General features: G+C 43.0%; 1 protein-coding gene across 1 annotated transcript; it reads left to right on the top strand.

Moving 5' to 3' along the window:
* On the top strand, nucleotides 1-25,803 carry EIF3J (eukaryotic translation initiation factor 3 subunit J). The gene is made up of 8 exons (XM_049899087.1): nucleotides 1-434; nucleotides 526-629; nucleotides 9,834-9,888; nucleotides 10,769-10,860; nucleotides 20,048-20,162; nucleotides 22,622-22,783; nucleotides 24,274-24,347; nucleotides 24,684-25,803. The coding sequence occupies exons 1-8, from the start codon at nucleotides 380-382 to the stop codon at nucleotides 24,813-24,815; spliced, it is 789 nt and encodes a 262-aa protein (XP_049755044.1). The 5' UTR covers nucleotides 1-379; the 3' UTR covers nucleotides 24,816-25,803.

The raw sequence follows: 25,803 nt of genomic DNA, 5'->3' as shown, positions 1-25,803 counted from the left end.
GGGGGCCGAGGATAGCGACCACGCGCTTACGTTTCCTCCGCGGGCCCAGGGTAGGCTGCCGGTCTCCCGGCTGCTCTCCGTCCTCCCGCCCGCCAGCCTGCGGAAACGTCCTGCCGGGAGGGAACCCCCGACTCGGCCCCGCCGCTCCCCGCCGCCTCGCTCGGCCCCGCCGCTCCCAGCGCTGTCCGCCGCCTTCCACGCTGCCGCCGGCCCGCGCGTGCGTCGCCCGGCTGCCGCCAGATGGGCGGGGCCTCGGCGCACAGTCCGCCACGGTCCCAGCCTGCCTCGCGCCGGCCAACGAGAGCAAAGCCAGTGACTCACCTCCTGCGCGCTGAGTCCTCGCTTCCTCCCCCTCACACACGCTCACACCCGGCCCGAGATGGCGTCGGCGACGGCGGCGACGGCGGCGGCGGCGGGGGACTCCGATTCCTGGGGTGAGGAGCGTTCCGAGGGCAGGTTCTGGGCCCGGACCGGCGCCGGCCCCACGCCGAGGCAGGCACTAACGCGGCTCGCTCTCTTCCGTAGACGCGGACGCGTTCTCCGTGGAGGACCCGGTGCGGAAGGTGGGGGGCGGCGGCACCGCCGGCGGGGACCGCTGGGAAGGCGAGGACGAGGACGAAGACGTCAAGGTGGGCGCGGGCCGGGGCGCCGGGCAGCGCAGGCCGGGTTGGCGCTGTCGCGGGCGGGTTGCCTGCCGGCCGGCGGGCGGGCGGACGGGCGGACTCGGCCCAGGGGCGCCGCTCGGGCCTGCGGGCCGCGAGTCCCGGCGCGGGCGTAGGGTCGGCGGCGCCGTGTCTGCTCGCTGGGCCTGCGGGCCGGGGACGGGCGGCGTGGCGGCAGCCCGGCCCGGCCCCACTCGCCGGCGGGTTGCGGAGGTGACAGCACTTCCCGCCGGCCCACGTGCCGGCGTCGCTGTCGTGGGGTCGCGGGGTGAAGCGGGAGGTTGAGGGCTGAGCCGCGTGGCCTGGCCCGCAGGGGAGGGCCTGCAGCCGGCCTGCCTTCTCGAGATCAGGCCCGCTTGTAGCAGACTTGGACGGAACGGTTAGGTGAGCGAGATAGTGTGTTTTGATTTCAGTTTTTTTCCGCCTGTTCACACGAGACAAATAGAAGCAGTACGGGGAGGGGAGTTTGAGCCCTCCCTCCCCCACCCTGTGGTGAAAAGGCTGAGCCGAGCGCGGAGATGGCCAGCGGCTAGCCCCCAGAAACCCGCTCAGCCCACTCGGCGACCTGGGCAGTGGGCAGTGAGTTGTGTAATGTTCCGCGCACGACGGCGGCGCCTGAGGATGAAGCACTAAAGATTTGGCAGTTGGGGTAGAGGAGGGGCCGCCGCTTATCTTTTTTTCCCTACGCCTTGTAGATCAGAATCCTATTGACGTAATGCCGTTTGCTTTTGAAAACCCCCAGGGGTGGTAGGCCTTTAGATGACATTCTGACTTCTGTTTTTTTTAAGTAGCTACAAAAATCTGAAGTTCAGAATGTTAAGATGTTCAAACCCTTATTAACAAGGTTCTCAAAGTCTTGTTACATTTGTGCAGATGAAAGTATGAAGTGGAAAAAATGGTTTTTCAGGTTTTAATTAATTCAGTGAATGTTTTATGTTCCTAACTTCTACTCTTCAGTGTATACTGAGAACCTTATAAATTCTTCTGTTTGAATTGGAGATTTTGAGCTAGATAATCACTATGAACATAATAGCGCTATTGTTTGGACTTTTCCCTTTTCTCCTGAATCTGATAAGGTGGATGGCCCTCACAGCCTGAGGTTCAGGGGTGGTGTGATCTTTGTACACATTGGAGTTAATGAATGAGTGGTACTCTTATTGACTGAAGATGCTTAGGTGTTCTGTTTACACATTGTTCAGACAAAGAGATAGATGGTGTTATCAGCTTTCTTGCGAGATACTAGTTACCTCCCTACATTGTGAAGCCCCGGTGGTGCAGTGGTTAAGAGCTCAGCATGCTAACCTAAAGGTTGGCAGTTCGAGTCTGCCAGCTGCTCCTTGGAAACCCTGTGGGGCAGATTTTCTGTTTTGAACCTTGGCTTTGAGTTCTAGTTTGTCCTTTCACTTTTCCATGCATACTAAATGTGGCAGTTTAGATATATGTTATGAAAATTGAGTTTAAGTTAGCAAATGAGAAGAAAAGATTAGAGAAGTTAGGAAATAAGTCCCAGAAAATGATAATTTGAGTAGAGTAGTCTGAACTGATACAGTATCATGAAACAGCCTTCCTGGAGTTAAAGAATCTAAGTGGTATTGGTCCTCATCAGTAGAATTCTGATCTCTGTGGACTAGTTTTGGAGATTGACAAGTTGTAAGGAGCCCTGTGGTACAGTGGTTAAGTGTAACTGAAAGGCCAGTGGTTCAAATCCACCAGCTGCTCCACGGGAGAAAGATGTATTTTGCTCCTGTAAAGATTACAGCCTTCGAAACCCTGTGGGGTAGTTGTGGTTCTGCCCTGTCTTACAGGGTTGCTATGAATAGGAGTGGACTTGGTGGCAGTGGGTTAATGGACCATAAAGGTCATTTTGTCTAGTCTTCCTTTTTTTTTTTTTTCAGTTTCATCATGTATAAACTGCCACTATAGTAACCTACCTCAAAGGGTTATTTTTCGGATTATACCAGATAATATGTCAAGCACTAAGCAGAGTTGCCTGGCACACGGTAGGCCCTCAGTACCTGTTAAGTCTCACTTAATGGAAAATATGCTTAGGCTGTTTAAATCTACTGTCTGGGGTTCATTTTGTGCCACATTGTTTGTGATTTCCTAAGCCCAGAGAAGCGCTTTCCACGTTCCTTATTTACTGTGAATTTTATGTTTTGAATGAAATGATCATAGTTATCAGGCAAGTTTTTACTTGTTCAGAGGTTATTGATCTAGAGTTGAATTTTGTCATTTTGGGTGGTGGTGAGTAACACCAAATTTCTGAATTCTAATGCTTTAAGACAATCTTTGTAAGGAAACACACTAAAAAAAAACCCAAACCCGCTGCTGTGGGGTTGATTCTGACTCATAGCAACCCTGTAGGATAGAGTGGAACTGCCCCATAGGATTTCCAAGGCTGTAATCTTTATGGAGCCTTGGTGGCACAGTGTTTAGGAGTTTGGCTGCAGATCAGAAGGTCAGCAGTTTGAATCTACCAGCAGATCCTTGGAAACCCTACGAGGGCAGTTCTGCTCTGTCCTATAGGGTCGTTATGAGTCGAAATCGATTCTCCGGCAGCGGGTTTTAATCTTTACAGAAGCAGAGAGCCACATCTTTCTCCCTTGGAGCGCTGGTAGGTTCGAACTGCTGACCTTTTGGTTAGCAGCCGAGTGCTTAACCACTGCACCACCAGGGCTCCTTAAGGCAATGCATACAAGGCTTAATTTTCATGAGATTGAATAGTTGTAGTCCTTAAATGATACAATATATAAATTTTAAAAACTTTAAAAATAAGGTATGTAGAAACTAAATTCTATTTATGGTAGCATCTGGTGCTTTAAGAATATAGGTTTAATATCATTCATAACATTCTGAGGAAGGGAAGGCTGAGGTGTTTGTCATGGTAGTTTACTTCAGTGGTTTGCTACTTTTGATAGACATAGCATTTTGCTGCCCTTGATTTTTCACAAAGTTGTGTGGCAGTGGCAGAAATGGACTTAGGTGAAACCGTAGAACTGTTAATATTTATGGGGCAAGTGTTAACGACTCTTCTCAGTTAACAAGGTGAAAACTAGGGAGCCTGGTTTCCAGTACCATGGCTTGCTTTTACCTTCGTGTCTATCCTAGTGTTAGGCAGAGACATCGGGAGGGCTTGTTTGCTTCGTATCCATCTCCGGGCTGGCATGACGTGGAGACTGTCGACTGAGACATCAGTGAATACACAACTGACCCGCAGCAGCAGAGGCAACACAGCTTTTACTGCCAGCATTTCAGTCAGACAGGTTAGAAGTTAGATTTAGTCACAGGGTGTAGAGTTTGTTTTGAGGAAACTTCTCTTGGCTATGTTCAGGCATTTCAGGTGTTCGCGTCTGTAACTGTATTACAGAATTTCCTAAAAAGTGATACTAGAAAACTGACTTAATTGAAAACTGCCTGCCTCATTTGTACTTTCTCACCCTTCTGTTAGGATCCTATTCCAATTGATAGTTTAAATCTACCTGAGGAAGCACATTTTTCAGGCATTGGAAACAGCACTTCTGAAGAAAGGGGTCTGTATGTTAGAGAAAAGGTGGGCATTTTGTTTAACTTTTTATTACGAAAAATCCAGTCATACAGAAGTAGAGAGAAAAGCTTAATAAACCCATGGCCAGTCTTATTTCCTCTATATCCGCACGTCTTCCTCCCCTCTTCCATCTAGATTATTTTAAAGAAAATCTCAATCATATAATTTCAGTACCCGGACAGTTTTATAAACTATCAAGTTTTGAATTAGGAAGCATATTTGTTATTAAAAAGTGTTTGTTTTATTTTTCATGCTGGGTCACTGAAAATAAATAAGTCATTTATTTAATGTTCAGTGTCTTGAGCTTAATCTGGTTTAGCCAGGAATTTAAAGTAGAATTGGTTGGTAACAATTTCAAATATGAGATAGGTAGGCATTGAGTACACGGAACTCACCTGAGTGCCGAGCCATAATAAACTCCAAAAAAAGCAAACTCGTTGTCGACAAGTCGATTCCGACTCATCATGACCCTATAGGCAGAGTAGAACTGCCCTACAGAGTTTTCCAGGTAGCTGTTGGCGGATTTGAACTCCCAACCTTTTTGGCTAACAGCTGTACCTCTTAACCACTGTGCCACCAGGGCTGCATAATAGGGTGTTAAAAACTTAATTGAATTAAATGAAGTAGCACTTACTAAGGCAGGTACCTTGGCCTCCAGAGATTAACATAGCTCTGAGATGACAGAAGAGCATTTGAACTTCTTTTAAAAACTAGGTCTAGCCTTGCCAGGAGCTTACCGCAGAGTTCTGAGGCCTCTCAGAGCAGGCCTGCCCAGTTTATAGAACACCAGGAAAAGGCCTTTCTTCTGTGAGAGATTATGCTAAACCAAGGTACTTGAAAAGAAAGGGAGGGACAGAGGAAGGACTTTGTTAGTTAATGGGCAGTTGCTATGGGTTAGAAGAGTTTCACTTCTCTTTTGAAGCTACTTCTATGTAATGATCTATAAGTATACCTTGCTTAAATTGGAAAGCATTTTCACCCCTAAATGTGTTCTTTCGTTGCATGTGACATTCTATAAGCTGTGTATTATAAAAATGACAGAGCCAGCCAACTACTGGCTGCATTTTGTTAGAAATAAAAAGAAAACAGGGTTTTTAAATTTCCTGTTTTGATTTTAATACTATACAAGTTCAATTGGGAAGCAGGTTTTAAACCTGAAAAGAAGCCATCTTTTAGAGAAAAAGCTCAAATGATGGTGGATGTGCATTTACAGGGCAAGAGTTAGATAAGCAAGCAGTTCATAAATAACCTCTGTTCTGACAAAGCCAGCTATTTTAGGAGAGCAGCCTGGGTGAGTCTTTTGGAAATATATTAGGTACTATAGTTGGAAGATTTATTGGCTACCAAAAATAATTAGGTAAGGGACTTAAATTGAAGGTTGTTAAGTAGTCTCTTGAACCAAATTGCCATTTAGTGCTCTTTGAAGTGAGTCTTTTTGAAGAGTCTTACCCACAGTTCTGATTTTAAGTGTTAATTTTAGGGTTTTTTTTAGGAATCCTTTCCGCATTTTTTCTGAATTTATCGCCAACATATGCAAAGTCCCAGGGTTTACAGAAAATTTGGCAGATTTTTCTGAACCAGTGTGGCAGTCTACCTTATGCCTACTTTTTGAGCACCTGCTGATTTTGTAACTAAGGAAATAAAACCTGAGTTCTTGGGGAAAGCTACCTGGTCTTCAGCTTTTGTGCTCACATCTGTGTAGAGGTGTTGGCCAGTCTCTTTGCTGGCATCTCTGCTTCCTTAATGGCAGTAACATCAGGGCAGACTCGTGAGCCCTCGGGGGTAAGGAGGACAGGCAGGTCTTGCCTTTTGTAATCTTTTCATGAACCCAGTAGCGTATGTCCTGGCTGTTCCCAGGGTTGGTTGATAGGAACCACTGCTTTTGCTAATAAACCCGTTTTATGATGGAAGGGAGGGTTTCTAGGAAGCCTCGTTATGTCTGCATCTGGTGGGCAGTTTACCTTAACTCTTTGGGATAAGATTTATGCCTTGAAGGGGAAGCCAGGAATAGGAATGGAAGTGGGACAGGGTGTTGGCGTGAATGGGATACTGAGGGGGAGCACTGATGTGGGTAGGATGGGGTGATGTTTTGCGGGAAGAGGAAATGAGGAGCACCTTTGAACAGATACACTCTTTTGTTGCATCTGTTTCTGTATGTGGGGGTACTGGGATGGACCTACTCATTTTCAGCCATACCTCTCCCCTCAGAGGCTGCTAGACCAGTTTCTTACAATTAGTAGAAAGCCACCACAGGCAATTGGAGGTTTGACAGTGGGTAGCTGGGCATATGTTTAGTATGCTCCACAGCCTTTCTCTGTGGTGACATTGCCTGTGATACCAGGGGAGCTCATAACATAGCTAAGTGAAAGAGTGAATTTTGGAGGGGATCTTGAGTAGGGAGGGACTTACCGAGGTGCCAGGTAGTTACTTTAAACTTCAGGACTCAGGCAAAAAGTCACGTTTATTATGATGCTTTAAAAGAACTTTGGCCCATTCAGAACAAGCTCCTTCATTTTTTTCACTGAGACTGTGCAGTAGCCATCTCTGGGCCTCCGTTTCCTTATCTGTAAAATGGGGGTAACACCACGTTACAGGATTATTGTGAGGATTAACTGTTTGTTGTTGTTGTGTGCTGCCAAGTCGATTGCGACTCACAGTGACCCTGTACGACAGAGTAGAACTGCCTCATAGGGTTTCCAAGGAGAGGCTGGTGGATTCCTAACCACCGTGCTCCCAGGGCTTCGATGCAAAGTAAGCTCTCAGTAACTGCTGTTTGTTGTTGTTGTTAGGAAGGAGCCCTGGTGGCACAGTGGTTAAGTGCTTGGCTGCTAACTGAAAGGTTGAGGGTTTGAACCCACCAGCCTCTCCGCTGGAGAAAGTTGCGGTAGTCTGCTTACTTGAATGTTAGAGTCTTAGAAACCCTATGGGGCAGTTCTGCTCTGTTCTGTAGGGTCATTATGAGTCAGAATCGATTTGATGGCCACAGGTTTGGGTTTTTGGATCATTACTAGCAGAGGAAACCCCAAGATGGTGCAGATGGTTAGGAACCGGACTACTAGCTGAAAGATGGGTGGTTTGAACCTACCCAGAGGGGCCTTGGAGTTAGGCCTGCCGATCTGCTTCCAACAGGTCACAGCCTCGAAAACCCAGTGGAGCAGCTTTGCTCCACACACACGGGGTCGCCAGGAGTCACTCCAGCAGCTAGCAGCAGCATGATTAGGAAAGAGCTGTGAATGTGTGTCCCCTGGCAATGCGCAGATGGTCCTCCTCTCTGCCGCTCTGCCTGAGCAGCATGTCCCCCACAGACCCAGCCTTTCTGTGTTCTGGGAAGATTAAAGACAACAGCCACAGGTGCCTCGTAGCTAACTTCTGTCTTTAGCTCTCTGGTTCTTCTGTGGTGTGATGCATTCATTTAAGACTTCAGCAAACCAGCAAGGTGATACAAACATTCGACCTCTAATTTTTTAACTCTAGTGTCTTTTTTGTCCAAATAATGACAAGTCGGTTTGTTTTTAATCTCTTAAAACTGTGAGCTGTGGATTAAATTGCCAAGGTAAGGTGATTATAAAATGTTTACTTTTATACAAAGCTCCTCCCATGTCCTGCTTGCAGAACTGGCTGTAGCTCTGCTACCCAGCCTTAATCAGGATGTTGAATTTTTTATTTTTTTGGCAGACTTACAGGTTTTTATTAAGAACCAATCCGTGATCAGTTTATAGACCTAGATGTTCAGATTTATGACCTGTCTTGTTATGAAACCAGAAGTCTGGTGTCATAGTTGTGGCACGTGAGTCAGCCTCTGCCTCTCCACCAGGCCTCCTGTCTGCGGATGGCATCCTGTGGCTTAGGTTCACATGATGTGTCTAGAGTGCCTGCTGGCTGCCTGCAGAGTAAAGGCCTGTTCAGGTACAGGGCTCTGTCTACCCCAGTAGACTACAACCTTCCAACTTCTATGGTGTCTTTGCATTTTTTTGGTTGATAATTGGTTTATTTTTAGCTCAGGAGGTGCTCAGTGACTGAGTTACACATAGGCGTAGATCTAAAAGACCATTATTCACCTCAGCGTTCCCTGCCCCAGTCAGGGAGTAGGCTCCATGAAGATTTTGATTGTTTTTTTGACTGCCCTTTAATGCTGGACTTAATATAATATAAATTAAATTTATTATCCAGAGTTGTGTGGAATGCTTTTACATTTGGGAAAATACGAAGTATAAAGTCCACTAATGTTTTGATATAAAACAACCGAATCACTTTAAGAGAGGCTGTTAGTTTTGGCTTGTTTGTCTGCATTTTAGTTGTTACTAGAGAGGCTTTTTTGTGGAGTTAGATGAATCAGTATAAAAGTTAGTATGGAAAATAAGCATGCAAGAGTGGCCAGGGAAATACTGGAAACGCAAAAAACCTGAGGGGGGCTAACCCTCGCAGACATTAAAACATATCGCGTATAATAGTGATATGGTACTGGTCTATGAATAGACGAATAGACCAATGGGATAGAATAGGAAGCCCAGAAGCAGACCAAGTACGTAGAGAAATTTAGCGTATGGTAAATCATGGGACAGAGATGGGCTTTTTAAATAAATGGTGGTGTGACAGCTGGGTAGCCAGTTGGAAAAAGATAAAATTAGATCTATACTTGACACCATACACAAGACAAAACTCCAAATGGATCAGGGATCTAAATGGAAAAAAAACAAAAACATACAAGTTCTAGATGAAAATGTGGGTGAATCCCTTAGTGTAAGAAAAGACTTTCTGTCTCAAAATCTAGATGCAGTAAGAAGATTGATAAACCTACTTCATACCTTTGCGGGGAGGAGGGGGTGGCACCTAATGGGAGATGCCACGGCTTTTCCACTAACAGAAGAATAAGGCAAGGATGTCCATCATCTCTGCTGCTGTTCAGTTCATACTAGAGTTGTGGCGGCGTAAGAATTGGTAAAGAAGTTTGCAGATGATCAGATAGTATTTCCGGAAAACTCTAGAAAATCAGTGATAAAACTAACTCAAATGGTAAATGAATTTAGTAAGATAGCAAGCTATAAAATTAACATACAAAAACAAATAGCATTCATATACACAAATAATAACCAGTTAGAGGACATTGTAGACCTATCTCCAATAGCCACACAGAAGAGTAAATAAAATTAAAAAACAAAAAACCTGTTGCCCTCGAGTCGATTCCGACTCATAGCCACCCTGTAGGACGGGGTAGGACTGCCGCGGAGCGTTTCCAAGGGGCGGCTGGTGGATTTGAAGTGCCAGCCTTTTGGTTAGCAGCCATATCTCTTAACCACTGCACCACGAGGGCTCCAGAATGGTTTTAGAGATACAGAAGAGTAAATACCTAGGAATAAACCTAGTGAGAAATGTACAACCTCTAAGAGGAAAACTTTAAAACACTCCTGAAAGACACAAAAATAGACTTGAACAAACGGAGAGAGTCCCGCTCCTGGCTGGGATGGCTCATCGTAAAGATGTCGGTTTTCCCTGAATTAATTTACAAGTTCAACACAGTCCTAATAAAAATACCAAGAAGTTTGTTTTTATGAAGTTTGACAGTTTGATAATAAAGCTCATGTGGAAAAGCAAACATGCAGATGAGTAACGGAGGTCATTTTCTTTAGGATAACTGGGATGATGATGATGACGAAAAAAAAGAGGAAACTGAAGAAAAGCCAGGTGAGCTACTGGGGCTCCTCCATTTTTGGTGTTATGTCTTGGTGCGCATGTTAAGACAGATAACAGAATGCTTACAAATTGAAAACTGTGGTCTTTAGAAACCAGGCGTCCTTCCCTTCCCCCTTGATTCTCTCCCCTTACATCTGCCCTCTGTCCCCAGACATAATTAGGTGGCTTTTCCGTTGGATGCTGCCTCTGTGAGTGCCGGGTGTTTTTACAGAACAGGAGAGGGGATAGAGTGTGGCCTCATAGTTTAGTGACCTGAGTTCTGCCCCTCTGTGAGTGCTGGGTGTTTTTACAGAACAGGAGAGAGTGTGGCCTCATAGTTCAGTGACCTAAGTTCTGCCTCTCTGTGAGTGCCGGGTGTTTTTACAGAACAGGAGCGAGGAGAGAGTGTGGCCTCATAGTTTAGTGACCTAAGTCCTGCCTGTCTGTGAGTGCCGGGTGTTTTTACAGAACAGGAGCGAGGAGAGAGTGTGGCCTCATAGTTGAATGACCTAAGTCCTGCCTCTCTGTGAGTGCTGGGTGTTTTTACAGAGCGAGAGAGAGTGTGGCCTCATAGTTTAGTGACCTAAGTCCTGCCTCTCTGTGAGTGCTGGGTGTTTTTACAGAACAGGAGAGAGTGTGGCCTCATAGTTCAGTGACCTAAGTCCTGCCTAAAGAACTGGAGAAATAGGAAGGGAGGTATTTGGCTTTTAGGGATCAGATTAGAGAGGAAAAGGAAGAGTCCCAGAAGCTTCCAATTTTTACTTGGCAGGAAATCACCATACAAAATTGGAGCTGGGGAGAGGTTTGGTCTCTGGAAGTGTATCATGTCTGTGTCATCCATAAACTGGAAAATATTCATAATAACTATGATTAAAACGTTTTTTACTTCCAGAAGTCAAAGTTTCAGAAAAGAAAAAAATAGCAGAGAAGATCAAAGAGAAAGAACGGCAGCAAAAGAAAAGGCAAGAAGAAATTAAAAAGAGGGTAAGTAATATTCGGATTCCCTGTGTTGTGGCAAACAATTGATGTGCTCGGCTGCTAACTGAAAGGTTGGAGATTTGAGTTCACGCGGAAGCTCCTCAGAAGAAAGGCCTGGCAATTTCCTTCTGGGAAAAAAATCAGCTGTTGAAAACGCCGTGAGTAGAGCCCCTCCTCTGACACACACATGGTTGCCCTGAGTCGGGGCCACCTTGATAGCAGACGGCTCTCAGGTACTATTCTTTTTTTAAAATACACAGTTCTCATTGTCAGTAGTGGTACGTTGTCTAACAGGCAGCAGATACCACAATTTGAAAGGCTCTGTGAAGACCATAAATGGATACCCTCAGACTGGTGAATTCTGAAACGGAATTTGTGTTTTTTGCACAAACAGAACTCAGAAGCTTTATGTATTAGAAGCGTTTCAAGTTTTCATTAAACATTCGGGAACACAGGCAGCGCCCAGATAATGAACAAGTTCTGTTCCTAAATCTGTCTTTAAGTTGAATTTGTACAGAAGTCTGAACAGTTATATATGGTCTGTATCTAATGTCACTTAGATGTTTGTCTTTATATATAGTGTACCTTTCTATGCATAAAAAACATTGAACATTTCCAGATACACTAAAACTTTTTTTTTATTGTGCTTTAAGTGAAAGTTTACAAATCAAGGCAGTCTCTCATAGAAAAATTTATATTCACCTTGCTGTGTACTCCTAATTGCTCTCCCCTTTATGAGACAGCACACTCCTTTACTCTCTCTTTTCAGGTCCATTCGGCCAACTTCTGGCCCCCTCCCCTCTGCCCTCTCAGCTCCCCTGCAGACAGGAGATGCCAACACAGTCTCATGTGTCTACTTGATTAAAAACATTTTTAACATAATATAGCGATAGTAATGTTTCGTTTGCATCACAGAGTAGTGCCCGTTTGTTATTACGAACCGTTGTATGTACCTAGTTTTTTTAATATAATAGGTTTTATGGGAATTGGTTCATAACTGCAGAGCCCTGGTGGCACAGTGGTTAAGAGCTCGGCTGTCTGCTAACCAAAGGTGGGCATTGAATCCATCAGCTGTTCCTTGGAAACCCTATGGGGCAGGTCTGCTCTGTCCTGTAGAGTCACTACGAGTCAGATTCGACTTGACGGCAGCAGGTTTGGTTTGGAACGGGTTCATAATTATGGATTTGTATGTAGGTCAGATGTTCGTAACCCGGGGACGGCCTCTGGTCATGATTGGTGTTTGCCGGTATTGAGTGAAATACAAAGTGTCCATTTTTCTGCCATGTAATATATGTTTTTGTTTTTTGATTATGTGGAACAGGGTTAGGAATATTATATTTATTTCTTGAATAGGAAATACATTTATGTGGTCCAAAGTTAAAACAGTACTAAGCACTTCTACCGTCTTCACTTATTTATCCCGTTTCTCTCCCTCCACCTTGACAAAGTAAATACTGTTTTTTTGTGGTTCCAAGGTGTCTTTATGCAGGATACAGCTGTATATTTTTTCCTCTCCTTTGTTATACACTGTTTCCATCTTATTTAACATATTGTAGAGATCTTTCCTTACTAGGTTTTAAAAAAATAGAAAGCTTTTTTTTCTTTTCTTGACTTTTAAGAAAATTTTCAAACAGAGAGAAAATAACATAATGAATAATCACATGTCACCTAAATTTAGCAGTTTTAACATACCTTGTCATACTAGTTTCATCTAATAGTCCCCAAATGCCTCTTATGTATGGGCTGTTAAATAAGGGTCCTGCAGTGCGGTTGGTTGTTACTGTACCTGTGTTTCCTAGAATCTCTCTCTCTCTGTCCTTCTCTCTTTTTTAGCTGACATTGACTTTTTAAAGAGACCAGGTTACTTGTCTCATAGAATGTTCCACCTTTTGGATTTGTCTCATTGCTTCTTCATGGTTACCGTTCCAGTAACACCGGAAATCTAACGTTTCAGAATCTAAAACATCCCGGTTTAATCAACACTTTTGGCCAGAATACTTGAAGAGGCGATGCTTTTACTTCATATTGAATCACATAGGAGTTACGTAATGTCTGTCCTGTTAATAGCGATGCTAAAATTGATTACTGGGTTAAGGTGTGGTGACAGCCTGATCCTTCTATTATAAAATTATGTTTTTTCCCCAAGTAGTCCAGTTTTGGAAACCCCGGTGGTTAAGAGCTGTGTCTGCTAACGAAAAGGATGTCAGTTCGACTCCACCAGCCACTCCTCGGAAACCCTATGGGGCAGTTCTTCCCTGTTGTATAGGATCGTCAGCCATTAGTCGGAATCGACTCAATGGCAACGGGTTTTTTAGTCCAGTTTCACGTCAGCTTTTCACTCATTAGTGTTTGTATCATTGATGATCATTGCCTAATTATTTCATTAGGGATTGCAAAATGGTGATTTTAATTACTAGTTTTTAGAGTAAGGAGTGGGCGTAATCTCAAGCAGTGAAGAATGAGGGATTTTTTTAATTTTCTCTTTTTCAAGTAAATTTTTGTACTTAAGGGTTTTTATAAATTCATTGTTTTACTCAGATATAGTGATTTTTTTTTTTATCAAATTGTCACGCCTTGGCCATCAGGAGTTACTGTAAGCTGGTCCCGCATTCATCCTTTCCACAGGACCCAATAGTCTTTGTTTTCTGGTAGAATAGTAAGTGCCAGGCTTACCTCTCTGCCCTAGGTCTGGGATCAGCTGTTTCTCCAGTGTTCCTTGTAGTGGAAAATAATATTTAGAGACCAAATCTAGGTGCTAGGAGTGCTGAGTACTATTGGGGTGGCCTTTCCTTCTAGAACCCTTTTCATAGACAAATCTAGGGAATAAATTTATACATGCATACACGTAATCGTTATACTGATATTTGTTCATATCAGCTCATATTGATATTTCTATTTTGTAGTTAACAATACAGGGTTTAACTTTTTTTTCTTTTATGCTGAAAATCTTGGTTTCTGATAATGTTAATTGCTTATTTGCTTTTTTCTATTATATCAACATTGTCTCCAACAGTGTAAAGTACCTAAATGAAGTTTAGGATTTCTTTGCAGCTACCCCTTCCCCCCCCAAAATCATATTATTGGGACCATCCAAAATGGAATATTTGATAAGTAAAATTCCAACATCGGGCTCAGGTTTAAAAATACAAACCTTTTTTCTCAGTAATTATGCCTAAGATCCTAGAACATCACATAACAATTTAGAATTGTAATAAGGTTATTAAACGAAGGAATATAATTCATTTATCAGTAGCATGGGTGATCAGCCTTGGAATGATGGATGGGTTACTTACTGGATCAAAGTCACAGTGACATTAAAAAAGAATGACTTACATGAGATCGGATTGACAACATAACCCTAAAGCACAGCTGAGAACTTTAGGGGTGTAGAGTAAGTCCACAGTGGTGAGATAACATGGGCAGAGAGAGTGAGAATGGTAACACAGTGTGAAGTGTAAAACTGTTAACAGGTGTATTGTGTATATTTTCACACACACAGAGAATTAACTCCAGCACCTGTAGCAGCATAAGGAAAACGTAATTTGCTAGTATATTTGAGGCAGTGAACAAGTGTAAGGAGTAGTACAGAAAAAGACAGATGAATTCAACTAAATAGTGTCCTTCTCTTTCCTGCAGGGGCTCAACTTCTTTCCCAGTCAACACTGTAGTTTCAGGTTAAAAACAATGCATGGAGGAAAATGAAAATTTAGAAATAAAATTTTCTGTGGTAGGGATATATAGAAGGAGTTCTGATGGCACAGTGGTTAAAGTGCTCAGCTACTAAAAGGCCAGTGGTTCGAACCCACCAGCCACTCCATGAGAGAAAGATGGGGCAGTCTGTTGCCATAAGGATTTACAACCTTGGAAACCCTATGGGACAGTTGCACTCTGTCCTGTTGGGTCACCATGAGTCAGAATCGACTCGATGGCAATGGGTTTGGTTTGGGTTTTGGGTATATAGAGTGCCATTGATGATGCCCTCTCTTCCCCCATATTCCTGCACGTAAGCTTGTATATTTGGGTGAGATAAGTCATACCACAGTAGGGAGGGATGAGGAATGCTAGGATGCCAGGGACTGTATGTCACTCTGCAGGCACACATCAGAGATGTTGTGAGTTTGGTCCCAGACCACCACAATAGAGCGAATATTGCAATAAAGCAATTCACATCAATTTTTTGGTTTTCTAGTACATACAAAAGTTAGGTTTATGCTGTGGTTATACTGTAGTTTAAGTGTGCAATAGCATTATGTCTAAAAAAATGTACATACCTTAATTAAAAAATACTTTATTGCTAAAAAAATGCTGACCATCATCTGAGCGTTAAGCAAGTCATAATCTTTTTGCTGGTGGAGGATCTTGCCTCAGTGTTGATGGCTCCTGACTGATCAGGGTGGTCGTTGCTAAAGCTTGGGATAACTGTGGCAATTTCTTCTTATTTTTTTTATTGTGCTTTAATGAAAGTTTACAACTGAAGTCAGTTTCTGATACAAACACCTATACACACCTTGCTGTGTACTCCTAGCTGCTCTTCCCCTAATGTGACAGCACACTCCTTCTCTCCACCCTGTATTCTTTGTGTCCGTTCAACCTGCTTCTTTCCCCCTCTGCCTTCTCATCTTGCTTCCGGATAGGAGCTGCCCACAGTCTCATGTGTCTACTTCAGCTAAGAAGCACACTCCTCACCAGTATCATTTTATGTTTTATAACCATCCCATTGCCGTCGAATCAATTGACTCATAGCAACCCTACAGGACAGAGTAGAACTGCCCCTGGGATTTCCACGGAGCACCTGGTGGATTTGAACTGCCGACTTTTTGGTTAGCAGCCGTAGCACTTAACCTCTATGCCACCAGGGTTTCTGTTATGTATTATAGTCCACTCTAATCTTTGAAGAGTTGCCTTTGGAAACGGTTTTAGTTTTGGGCTAACACCGAGTCCAGGGGCCAAGACCTGTGGGATCCCTCCAGTCTCAGTCAGACCGTTAAGTCTGGTCTTTTTACTAGAATTTGAGTTCTGCATCCCACTTTTCTCCTGCTCCATCAGGGACTCTCTGTTGTATTCCTTGTCAGGGCAGTCACTGGTAGCGGGGCACAATCTAGTTCTTCAGGTCTCAGGCTGACGGAGTCTCTGTTTTATGCGGCCCCTCCTGCTGCTCGGGCTCTTATTTTCCTTGCATCTTTGGTGTTCTTCATTCTCCTTTGCTTTTAGTTCTCTTGCTGTTTCCACCATGTGTGCAGTTACTTTCTCCACTGAAGTCTTGGACCCCTCAAAGTCACCCATGAGGGTTGGAATTAACTTCTTCCAGACTCCTGTTAATGTTGGTATTTTGACCCTCCCCCCCCCCCCCCCCCGTGAATCATGAATTTTTTTAATGGCATCTCGAATGATGAAATCATTTCCAGAAGGTTTTCAATTTCTTTGCCTAGATTCATCAGAGGGATCGCTATCTATGGCAGCTATAACCATACAAAATGTTATTTATTTTTAGTTGTGCTTTAGGTGAAAGTTTACAGCTCGTTAATTTCTCATGCAAAAACTTATACACATATTGTTATGTGACCCTAGTTGCAGTCCCTGTAATGTGACAGCACACTCCTTTCCACTCCAGGTTTCCTGTGTCCATTCAACTAGCACCTGTTCCTTTCTGCGTGCTCAGCCCGCCAGTGGACAGGAGCTGCCCATTTAGGCTCATGGATCTCCGTGAACTAAGAAGCACATTCTTCACAAGTATTTTATGTTTTATAGTCCAATCTAGTCTGTCTGAAGAGTGGGCTTCTGGAACAGTTTTAGTTCTGGGTTAACAGAGAGGCCAGGGGCTATGTCTTCTGGGCTTCCTCTGGTCTCTTTCAGACCAGTCTCTGTCTGGTCTTTTCAAGATGTATTTCTTAAATAATAAGACTTAAAAGTCGAAATTACTCCGTGATCCATGGACTGCAGAACGGATGTTGTTTAAGAGGCATGAAAACATTATTAGTCTCTTTGTATGTCTCCGTCAGACCTCTTGGGTCACTGGGTGCTTTGTCAATGAGCAGTAATGTTTTGAAAGGAATCTTTTTTTTCTGAGCAGTAGGTCTCAACAGTGGGCTTAAAATATTGAATAAAACATGTTTTAAACATGTGCTGTCATCCAGGTTTTATTACGCTGCTTACATAGCACAGGGAGAGCAGATTTAGCACAATTCTTAAGGGCCTTAGGAATGGTGAATGAGCAGTGGCTTCCACTTAAAGTCAACCTGTCCTTTGAAGCATGGAAGCCAGGCATTGACTTCTCTCTAGCTGTGAAGGTCCCCGAGGTGGCGTCTTCTTCCAGTATAAGGCTGTTTGACCTACACTGAAAACCTGTTGTTTAGCGTAGCTACTTACCCTAGCCAGATCTTCTGGAGAACTCGCTGCAGCTTTTATATCAGCACTTGGTGCTTCCCCATGTACTCGTATGGTACAGAGCAGCTTCTTTCCTTAAACTTCATGAACCAGCCTCTGCTAGAATTGAGGAGGATTAGGTCCTTGCTCTAGATTAGGCTTTAGCTTAAGGGAATGTTGGGGCTGGTTTGATCTTCTGTCCAGAACACTAAAACTTTGTCCATATCAGCAGTGGGGCTGTTTTACTCTATCATCACCTGTGAGTTCACTGGAGTAGCACTTTTAATTTCATTCTAGAACTTTCCCTATACATTCACAACTTGGCTGTTTGGTGCAGCAGGCCTAGCTTTGGGCCTATCTTGGCTGTTGACATTCCTTCCTCACTAAGCTTAATCATTTCTAACTTTTGATTTAAAGTGAAAGACGTGTGACTCTTCCTTTCACTTGAACACTTAGAGGCCACTGTAGGGTTATTAATTGGCCTAATTTCAATATTGTCCTGTCTCAGGGAACAGGGCTCAAGGAGAGGGAGAGAGACGGGATTGGCTAGTGGGTGGAGCAGTCAGAACACACATTTATCGATTAAGTTCGCCATCTTACATGGGCATGGTTGTGGTGCCCCAAAACAGTTACAGTAGTAATATCAAAAACCGCTAACCACAGATCACCACAATAGATATAATAATGAAAAAGTTTGAAATATTGCAAAAATTACTAAAATGACACAGAGACACGAAGTGAGGACATGCTATTGGAAAAATGGTGCTGATAGACTTGCTCAACGCAGGGTTGCCACAAACCTTCAACTTGTAAAAAAATGCAATGTCTGCGAAGCGAAGTGCAGTACAACAGGGTATGCCTGTATTTCCTGTTGGGCTTACAGTATTACTCTGCTGTGCATGTATAGTCACGTCCTGGGATCTGAGGTCCCTTGCACTGGTCTCCTGTGTCGCTGTGTTTGGCTCATTGGGCACTTTAGGGTCATTGGTTTCAGTTTCTTCTCAGTTTCAGGGATTTTTTTAGTTTTTATTTAACTTTATTTTTTCGACATAAAAAATGTTCAGAAATTAAAAGTGTACACAAATGCTACACTCAGAGAATTCTCTGCCCTGATCCCTATCACCCCTATAAAGAAATCTTCATTAGTTTCTGGTTTATCCTTTCTTGTAGCTGCATAGTATTGCATTGTCTTAAATGTACCACAGTTTATTTCACCAGTCCCTGGTAATGGACAGTTGGATTTTCTTCCCAACTTCTTGACTTGATGAGTAAGTCTTCAGTGAATAAACCATGTATGTGTGTCATTTCCAAATGTGGGATTACTGGGCCAAAGGGTAAATCACATTTGTAGTCTTGATAAATGTTCCTAGATTGCCCCTCCTTATGGGGTTGTATTAATTTGTCTTTGCCAAATGCCGTTTAATAACTTGTGTATACCTACATGTATGTTTCTACGGTCAGGACAAGCAACAGAATGTTACAGCTTAGTCTGAGGTGGTGTATTGATTGGCAGTTTCTTGGTCATTGAGGTCAGAAATATTCTTACTTTGTTATATTTTATCTTTCCCAAGAAAAGAAATCTTAATTTGAGCGTACTTAATTTGAGTTTATCATAGGCCAAGCATTGAGTTACAATATTTTCGGTTTTGATGCAGGAATAAATAGTGATGTTCAGGACTGCTAGGAGCGTTAAGTCAAGAAATTGACCTTTTTTTTCTTCTAGAAAGTATTCTCAGATTTTCTGACTTGTCCTAACTACCATTCTTTCCCACTCGGATTTTCTCCATCAGAAATAAAGCGTCACCAGTTTTAGAAGGTGACTCCGAATCAGAATCTTTAAACTGCACAGGCTTGAATAACCAAGGGCACAAATTCCCTTCCCTCTTTTTCCCAGTAAAGTTCACTGAGGGTTTTTTCCCTCGTAGTAAAAGTAATATATATTTGTTGCAGAAGGTTATTTCGCAGTGTATAAAAAGGATGTACACTCAACTGTTAAATGCCTTTATCTCAGAAGAGTGGGATTGGGAAATAAGTGGCAGCTTCTACTATTGTGTATTTAAAAACTGTTACAAAAATTTTGTTACTTTTAATAATACATTTATTAGTACTACTGTGCTAATATTTACAGTGCAGTGTGATAAATACATGAAAAGGACCATGTCTGCATGTTATTTGGGCTTTTTTTTTTTTTTTTGGCCATAATTTATTTAACCATTCCATTTGGACATTTAGGTTGTCTTTAGTTTATTTGAAATTATAAGTAATATTCCAGTTGACATCCTATACAAAAATATTTGTGTGCATCTTTGGTTTCTTAATATAGACACCTAAAAGTGGAATTATTGGGTCAAAGCATATAAAAACATTTTTAGACTTGATACCTGGTTATCAATTTACTGTCTTGTCAGCAGTATATGAGAGTACCATTTTCACCTTACTGAAAATTATAGTTCCTTATATATATATATATATATATATATATGTATGTATGTATATAAAGCTACAGAAATAAACCCAGTCTTCTTGGGTTCAGATCTCAGCTCTGCTGCGTTACCCATGGTATTACCTTTTGTTACCTTGAGCAGGTTACTTAATCTCTTTTTGTGCCTCAGTTTTTTAATCTGTAAAACGGGGCTAATAGTATCTACCTCATTAGTTCACATGAGGCTTATATCCGAATTGTTTAGAAGAAAGCTTGAAATGCAGTCATCCCTTCGGTGTCTGCTATTATTTATATGTGCTAATAAATTAAAAATCTGTAAAATACAGAAATGCTCTGGGTCCACCGTAATTACAGCCCTTTTAAAATTTTTTGTCTGTCTCATTTTAGTTAGAAGAACCTGAAGAACCTAAAGTGCTAACACCAGAAGAACAATTAGCAGATAAACTGCGACTAAAGAAATTACAGGAAGAGTCAGACCTTGAATTAGCAAAAGAAACCTTCGGTAAGACGGGTGTGGCTGCAGTGCCGTACTGAACATTCCAGGTGACAGCCGCGGAAGTCTTAATGGCTGGGAATACTCAGAAAACCTCTTTTTTGAAGAAATATGATACTGGCTAAATTGGATACTAGAAAGCAGTTTTTTTTAATGGTTGTAAAAATATGTATGTATGTAAAACACATTTGCCAGTTCAGCATTTTTCAGGTGTACAATTTAGAAATAGCAATAACATTAGTCATATTGTACACCCATCACCCAGAAGCCTTGCCAGTTTTCCCAGGACCGTAAACAGGAACTCATTGCTGGACAGCAGTCTTTAACCTCTCTGTGTATAGTTTCAGATTTCATTACTTGAAAAGGAGAGTGAGGTACTACATGTTCAGGTTTTTCAGTGATTATGTTTTGGGCGTCACAAGATTATTAAGATTAAAAACTTAGTGGACCCAAAAAAAGTATCCTGCTTCCTTGAAGATTTTTATCAGTTGGATGAAATGTGAGGTCTGTTGCTTTGAAATTTGCATATTAAAGCACCTGTAGGTCTGTCCTGTTGTCTTTGAGTCTGGATGAGACTGGATAGCAGGATGGTAGTGAAGGCAGGGCATTCTGTTTGGGCCCCTTCTTCCTGTGACCCTTCTTGGCCCTCACCATGCCCTATCTTTAGGGCTTCCATTTCTGTGTGCCATGCCTGTAGCCATGATTAGTGATGAGGTAAAAGGCCTGTTCAGGATCCTGCAGGCAGATAACGAGCTCAGAGTATCCTGGGGAAGGGCTACAGGCACAGAGGGTAGAGTCAGAGACATGACCAGACAGGCAAGTTCACACTTTATTCAACCACGCTCGTTGTTAGGTAAAAAACATTTAAGTAACTGTGAAATTGAAATCTAAGAACTAGAACCAACCTGATCCCTCCCCCCATCTTCCTTTTCCCTAAAACAGATAGAGCAGGCTGACCAGTGACCGTTCTCCTTTCTGTGGGAAGTGTGACCTGAGCTCTCAGTGGGCCTCTAGCAATCCTCAGGTTGCTGTGGGTGCTCTGGTGCACACTGTGGGTGCCATGTCTTTACCGCACTTGTCTAGTCTTCGTAGGATGATAAAAGCTGCCCATGCATTTATTAAAGGGCTTATGCAATGTGCACAAAGCCTGGTGTAGGGTACTGGTTACAGATTAAAAGGCAAAAACAGTGTGCATCCATACAGTCATTATTTGGTTAATAGAATTTTAATGTGTTTCTCATATAAAATATTGAACCAGTGATTCTGTTAACAACTAATTTACTTGACTGTTGACAATAGCTTACTTACCTCTTAGCTTAGAACCCTTTTAAATCAGATTAATTTTCCTTTGAGATGTAACGCCTGGTTAGCCCTTTCTTAGCTTCTGGAGTGAGTTTGCTGATACTTCCGCAGGAGCCACTTTGTTTCCGATGCTGCTTCCTCCCTCCCTGCTTCTTTCTGGGCTGTGCTTGGGCAAGCCTTTGATGAACAGCAGCGCCCCTTTTGTGTCGGGGGTACCTTTGGCAGTCTGTGAAACCTGTGGGCTCCTTTTTTTTTTTTAATTGCTTTATGTTAAAGTTTACAGCTCAAGTTAATCTCTCATAGAAAATTTTATGCACGTATTGTCATGTGACACTGCTGCAATCCCTGTGACAGCACACTCCCCATTCCCACCCCGGGTTTCCATGTCCATCCAGCCAGCTCCTGTCTTCCCATCCCACCTCTGCAGAGGAGCTGCCCATTTAGGCTCATGTATCTGCTTTTTTTTTTTTTTTTATCTGCTTGAACTTAAGAAGCACCACTCTTCACGAGTATTATTTTATGTTTTAAAGTCAGTGTAATCTTTGAGGAACAGGCTTCGGGAATGGTTTTAGTTCTGGGTTAACAGAGCGTCCGGGGCCGTGGCTTCCGGCGTTTGTCCAGTCTTAGTCAGATGTGGGCCTCTTCTTAATGGAATGTTTTTAGATGCAGAAAATAAAATACATAGGATTTTATTTATAAAGGAAACCTGTTAATATTGAAACAGCAAAATGTTAAAATAACAAATTTGCAATGCGGTAATTGTGGGCTTCTTAATGCATTAAGTAATAAGATCTAGGGGCAGGTCTAGTAAGTAACGCAGTTTGAAAGTAATGACGACTGTGGACACTGTTTTGAGATACCTGCAGCAGCTGTAACGTGATGTAAAAACATCTGTGGTCTCTATTGGTCAGTCAGGTTTTGCTAATCCCACTGTGATTTGTTGCCTGTCATCAGAATGGAAGGAAATGCTAAATTAAAGAGTAGTGAAAATAAAGATGTAAATTTGTTTCTCACCCAGATTCACAGGCCCTGTGAATTCTGTCCAGGAACCCAGCAGGCCCCGTGGAGAGCCCTGCTTGAGAATGAAAGAACAAGTTCACTAAGACAGCTGATTGGTTTCTTTTTTTATCTTAGCTTCCCGACATTTTCCATGTTCCTTCGTACAGGTGTTAATAATACAGTTTATGGAATAGATGCTATGAACCCATCTTCAAGAGATGACTTCACAGAGTTTGGAAAGTTACTAAAAGATAAAATTACACAATATGAAAAGTCACTATATTATGCCAGCTTTTTGGAAGCCTTAGTTCGTGATGTGTGTATTTCATGTAAGTAATTCTGATCTCTGTGGTGGGTGGATTTTGGTAAGGACACACCATCCTCAGGAGGGTGGAAGGTATCTGGGCTGCTATAATGGAGGGTTTGCTGTTCAGTAATTCACTTGGGAATGTTGTCCTGCAGACACAGTGAGGTTCTGTTCTGTTGAGGCTGCCTTGTTAATTACCTCTCAAAATGGCTTTCCAGACAGCTGGGCTTGTCAGCACAACAGCTAAGAAAACACTGTCTTGTTCTTTTTATCTGTTGTCCTTTTTTAAAAATATATATATATATATACAGTAAAATTATGTAACAAAAAATTGGTCATTTGCCATTGTAAGCATTTTTAAGTGTACAATTAAGTGACAGTAATCACACTCGCCATGGTGTGCTGTTACCGCTCTCCATTTCCAGATGTTTTTCATCCCCCCAAACAGAAACTCTGTACCCCGTGATAACTCCCTGTTGCTCATACCACTGTACTTTGGTCTCTGTTGTCTATTCTAGATATTTCATAGAAGTAGGATTGTACACTTTCTGTCCTGTGTCTGACAGGAGGCTAGGAGGTGACCCTGAGTATATCAAATTGTAAGGTTGGGTGAGACGAGCCTACCAGAGCCGGCAGCACGCCCGGCCTCCGGGTGCTTGGCTGTGCTACCACCATCTGAGAGGAGCCCTGCTTTCCAGGGCCTGTGTATGTATGGGAGTGACACCACGGGGGTGCAGCACTCAATGTGGAAGGGACGGGGTTTGCAAGATTTGCTAAAGATTCAGAAAAAGGAACCCTGTGCAGTAAATTTGAAATTAGGTTTTCTTTGAGGAGTTACCACTGGGCTGGGCCCCTGAACTTGGCTGGTGATGCCCTCCTGGTCGATTATTCCGCACATGTACTGTTTTTCCTGTTTCTGGAGCTGCTTTCTGACCAAAGCACCTGAACAGGTTTTGGTAGCTAAAGATTGGCATCTGTTTCCAGTTTCACATTTTTTTATAAGGGTGTGAGGCCCACTAAACAGGCCCCGCTTGGTAGGACACTGAGGCTTCTGAGAATAGCCACTGTTTTCATTCTGGTTTCCGTGCTAGAAAACCGAGACACCGAGGGGGTCTTGTCTTCATGGGTTTATGTTCACTCAGCTGCTCCTCACGAGCATGGAGGCTGTATCTGAAGGGCTCGGGTATCGTCCTCTGTCTGTTCACACCGGTTAAGGGAGAATGGTCGGGGGCCCTGTAAAGACACTCAAGTTTGTCTTCTTTTGTTGAGTTGATGGTGTCTTGGTGATTACATGTCATTTATAAAGTTAAATTTTTGAGTTTGCCATTTTATTTAAAATAGTTGTGATTTGTGAGCCTAGCCATAGATTTTTAATCTTACGTTTAAAAAGGAGAAATTCATAGCCATTCCGAAGTTACTGAAGTTGATGGAAAAATTAGATTTCTCATAACACCTTTATTCCCAAAAATGCTTAAAAATTGAGTGGTATGTTCCCTTCCTCCTGTTTTTTAGTGGAAATTGATGACTTGAAAAAGATTACCAATTCATTGACTGTGCTGTGCAGTGAAAAACAGAAGCAAGAAAAGGTAAGAGTAAGCCATACAGGGAAACATGTTACGTTAGGAAGGGGCACAGGCGGGGGAAGGCTTCACACTGAGAATGCATTTAGAGGCAGTTATACTGTTCACCAAAAATATGGTAGAAGCCTGACCGAAGGAACTTAAAGTCAAGAAATTGACCAGTGCCATGTAAGTTGGAGCGTCACAGCCATGTGCATGTGGCCTTAGGCTGGGGGTCTCCCTTAGAGAACTAGAGCTTTTCCGGGCCCAGAGGATGTGGCGTCTCTGGGAGGGTCGCACACAGCTTAGAGGCCTGTGTTAGATAGATGAAATCTCGTGGGTTAACTCTCTTTTCATCTTTAGCAAAGCAAAGCCAAAAAGAAGAAGAAAGGTGTGGTTCCCGGAGGGGGCTTGAAGGCCACCATGAAAGACGACCTGGCAGACTACGGCGGTTATGATGGAGGATACGTACAAGACTATGAAGACTTCATGTGACCGCGCTCTTCCCTGCTGTCTTCTTTCTGTTGCCCACAGTCCCGTCAACATGTAGCACAACTTCTTTCCTTTCAGTTCTGCCAAATGCTCCAATCAGAAGTGCAGTATCTTTGTGCCGGTTATTTAACCCCTTGACTCTTAGGTGCTAACGTGCAAACGAGGGAACTTGGATCTTGCTGCCAAGGGGTTAAAATTGGGAACCTCGGTTGCTACTAAATCATAGTTTTAAAATAAGTCCTAATAATGTCATTGTTGCTGATTCCACAGCAGCAGTCACTAAATTGGAAACAAGGTCGCAACGTGACAAAATTGTGTAGTGTTTACCAGCACCATCCAGTAATACAGCCTTAACCATACCTCCTTGAACGACTTCATAGCTTGTCAAGAAAAGCAGTTTGCAGCAAGGGCATGTGGCGTGCACCTAGTATTAAAATTGCTTTGTCTTAAAATTGAGCGTGAGGATTTTAAAAATACCTTGTGAAGAAGACTGCTTATCTCAGAGTGAAGATACTGCGGCTGAAAAGCCACTAGTTTGATACTTAAAAATTAAATGACCAAAACCCTCCAACTTCTGAAAGTGAAGAAGGTAAACCTCTCCATTATTGCGTTTCAGGTTGTGGAATCTCGAGTGCAGAGACTGTCTATTTATCCGAATATTCCTACTGATGGAGGGCTCTGGCTGGGGGAGGGAGCTCCGCCCGTGGTAACCGCCTGCTCCGAGGGCTCTGGCTGGGGGAGGGAGCTCCGCCCGTGGTAACCGCCCGCTCGGAGGGTCTGGGCAGCGGAGGGTCTGGGCAGCGAGTCTCCTCTGTTCTCCTGGGCTGCGGCCGAACAGCGTTAACAGGGTTCTGGCATTTCCTTTATAAAACATGCTCAGCAAACTGCACCAGTTAACTACGGTTTGGTAAATTGTTATGTTAACAATTATGACATCTGCAGTGTTTTATAAAGCAACTAATTTAATAAAATCACTATTGTGAAAACTTAA

This window comes from Elephas maximus, chromosome 10 (assembly GCF_024166365.1).
Source record: "Elephas maximus indicus isolate mEleMax1 chromosome 10, mEleMax1 primary haplotype, whole genome shotgun sequence".
Classification (NCBI taxonomy): Eukaryota; Metazoa; Chordata; class Mammalia; order Proboscidea; family Elephantidae; genus Elephas; species Elephas maximus.
The sequence above is the reverse complement of the archived record's forward strand: the minus strand, read 5'-3'. Positions and strand labels throughout refer to the sequence as shown.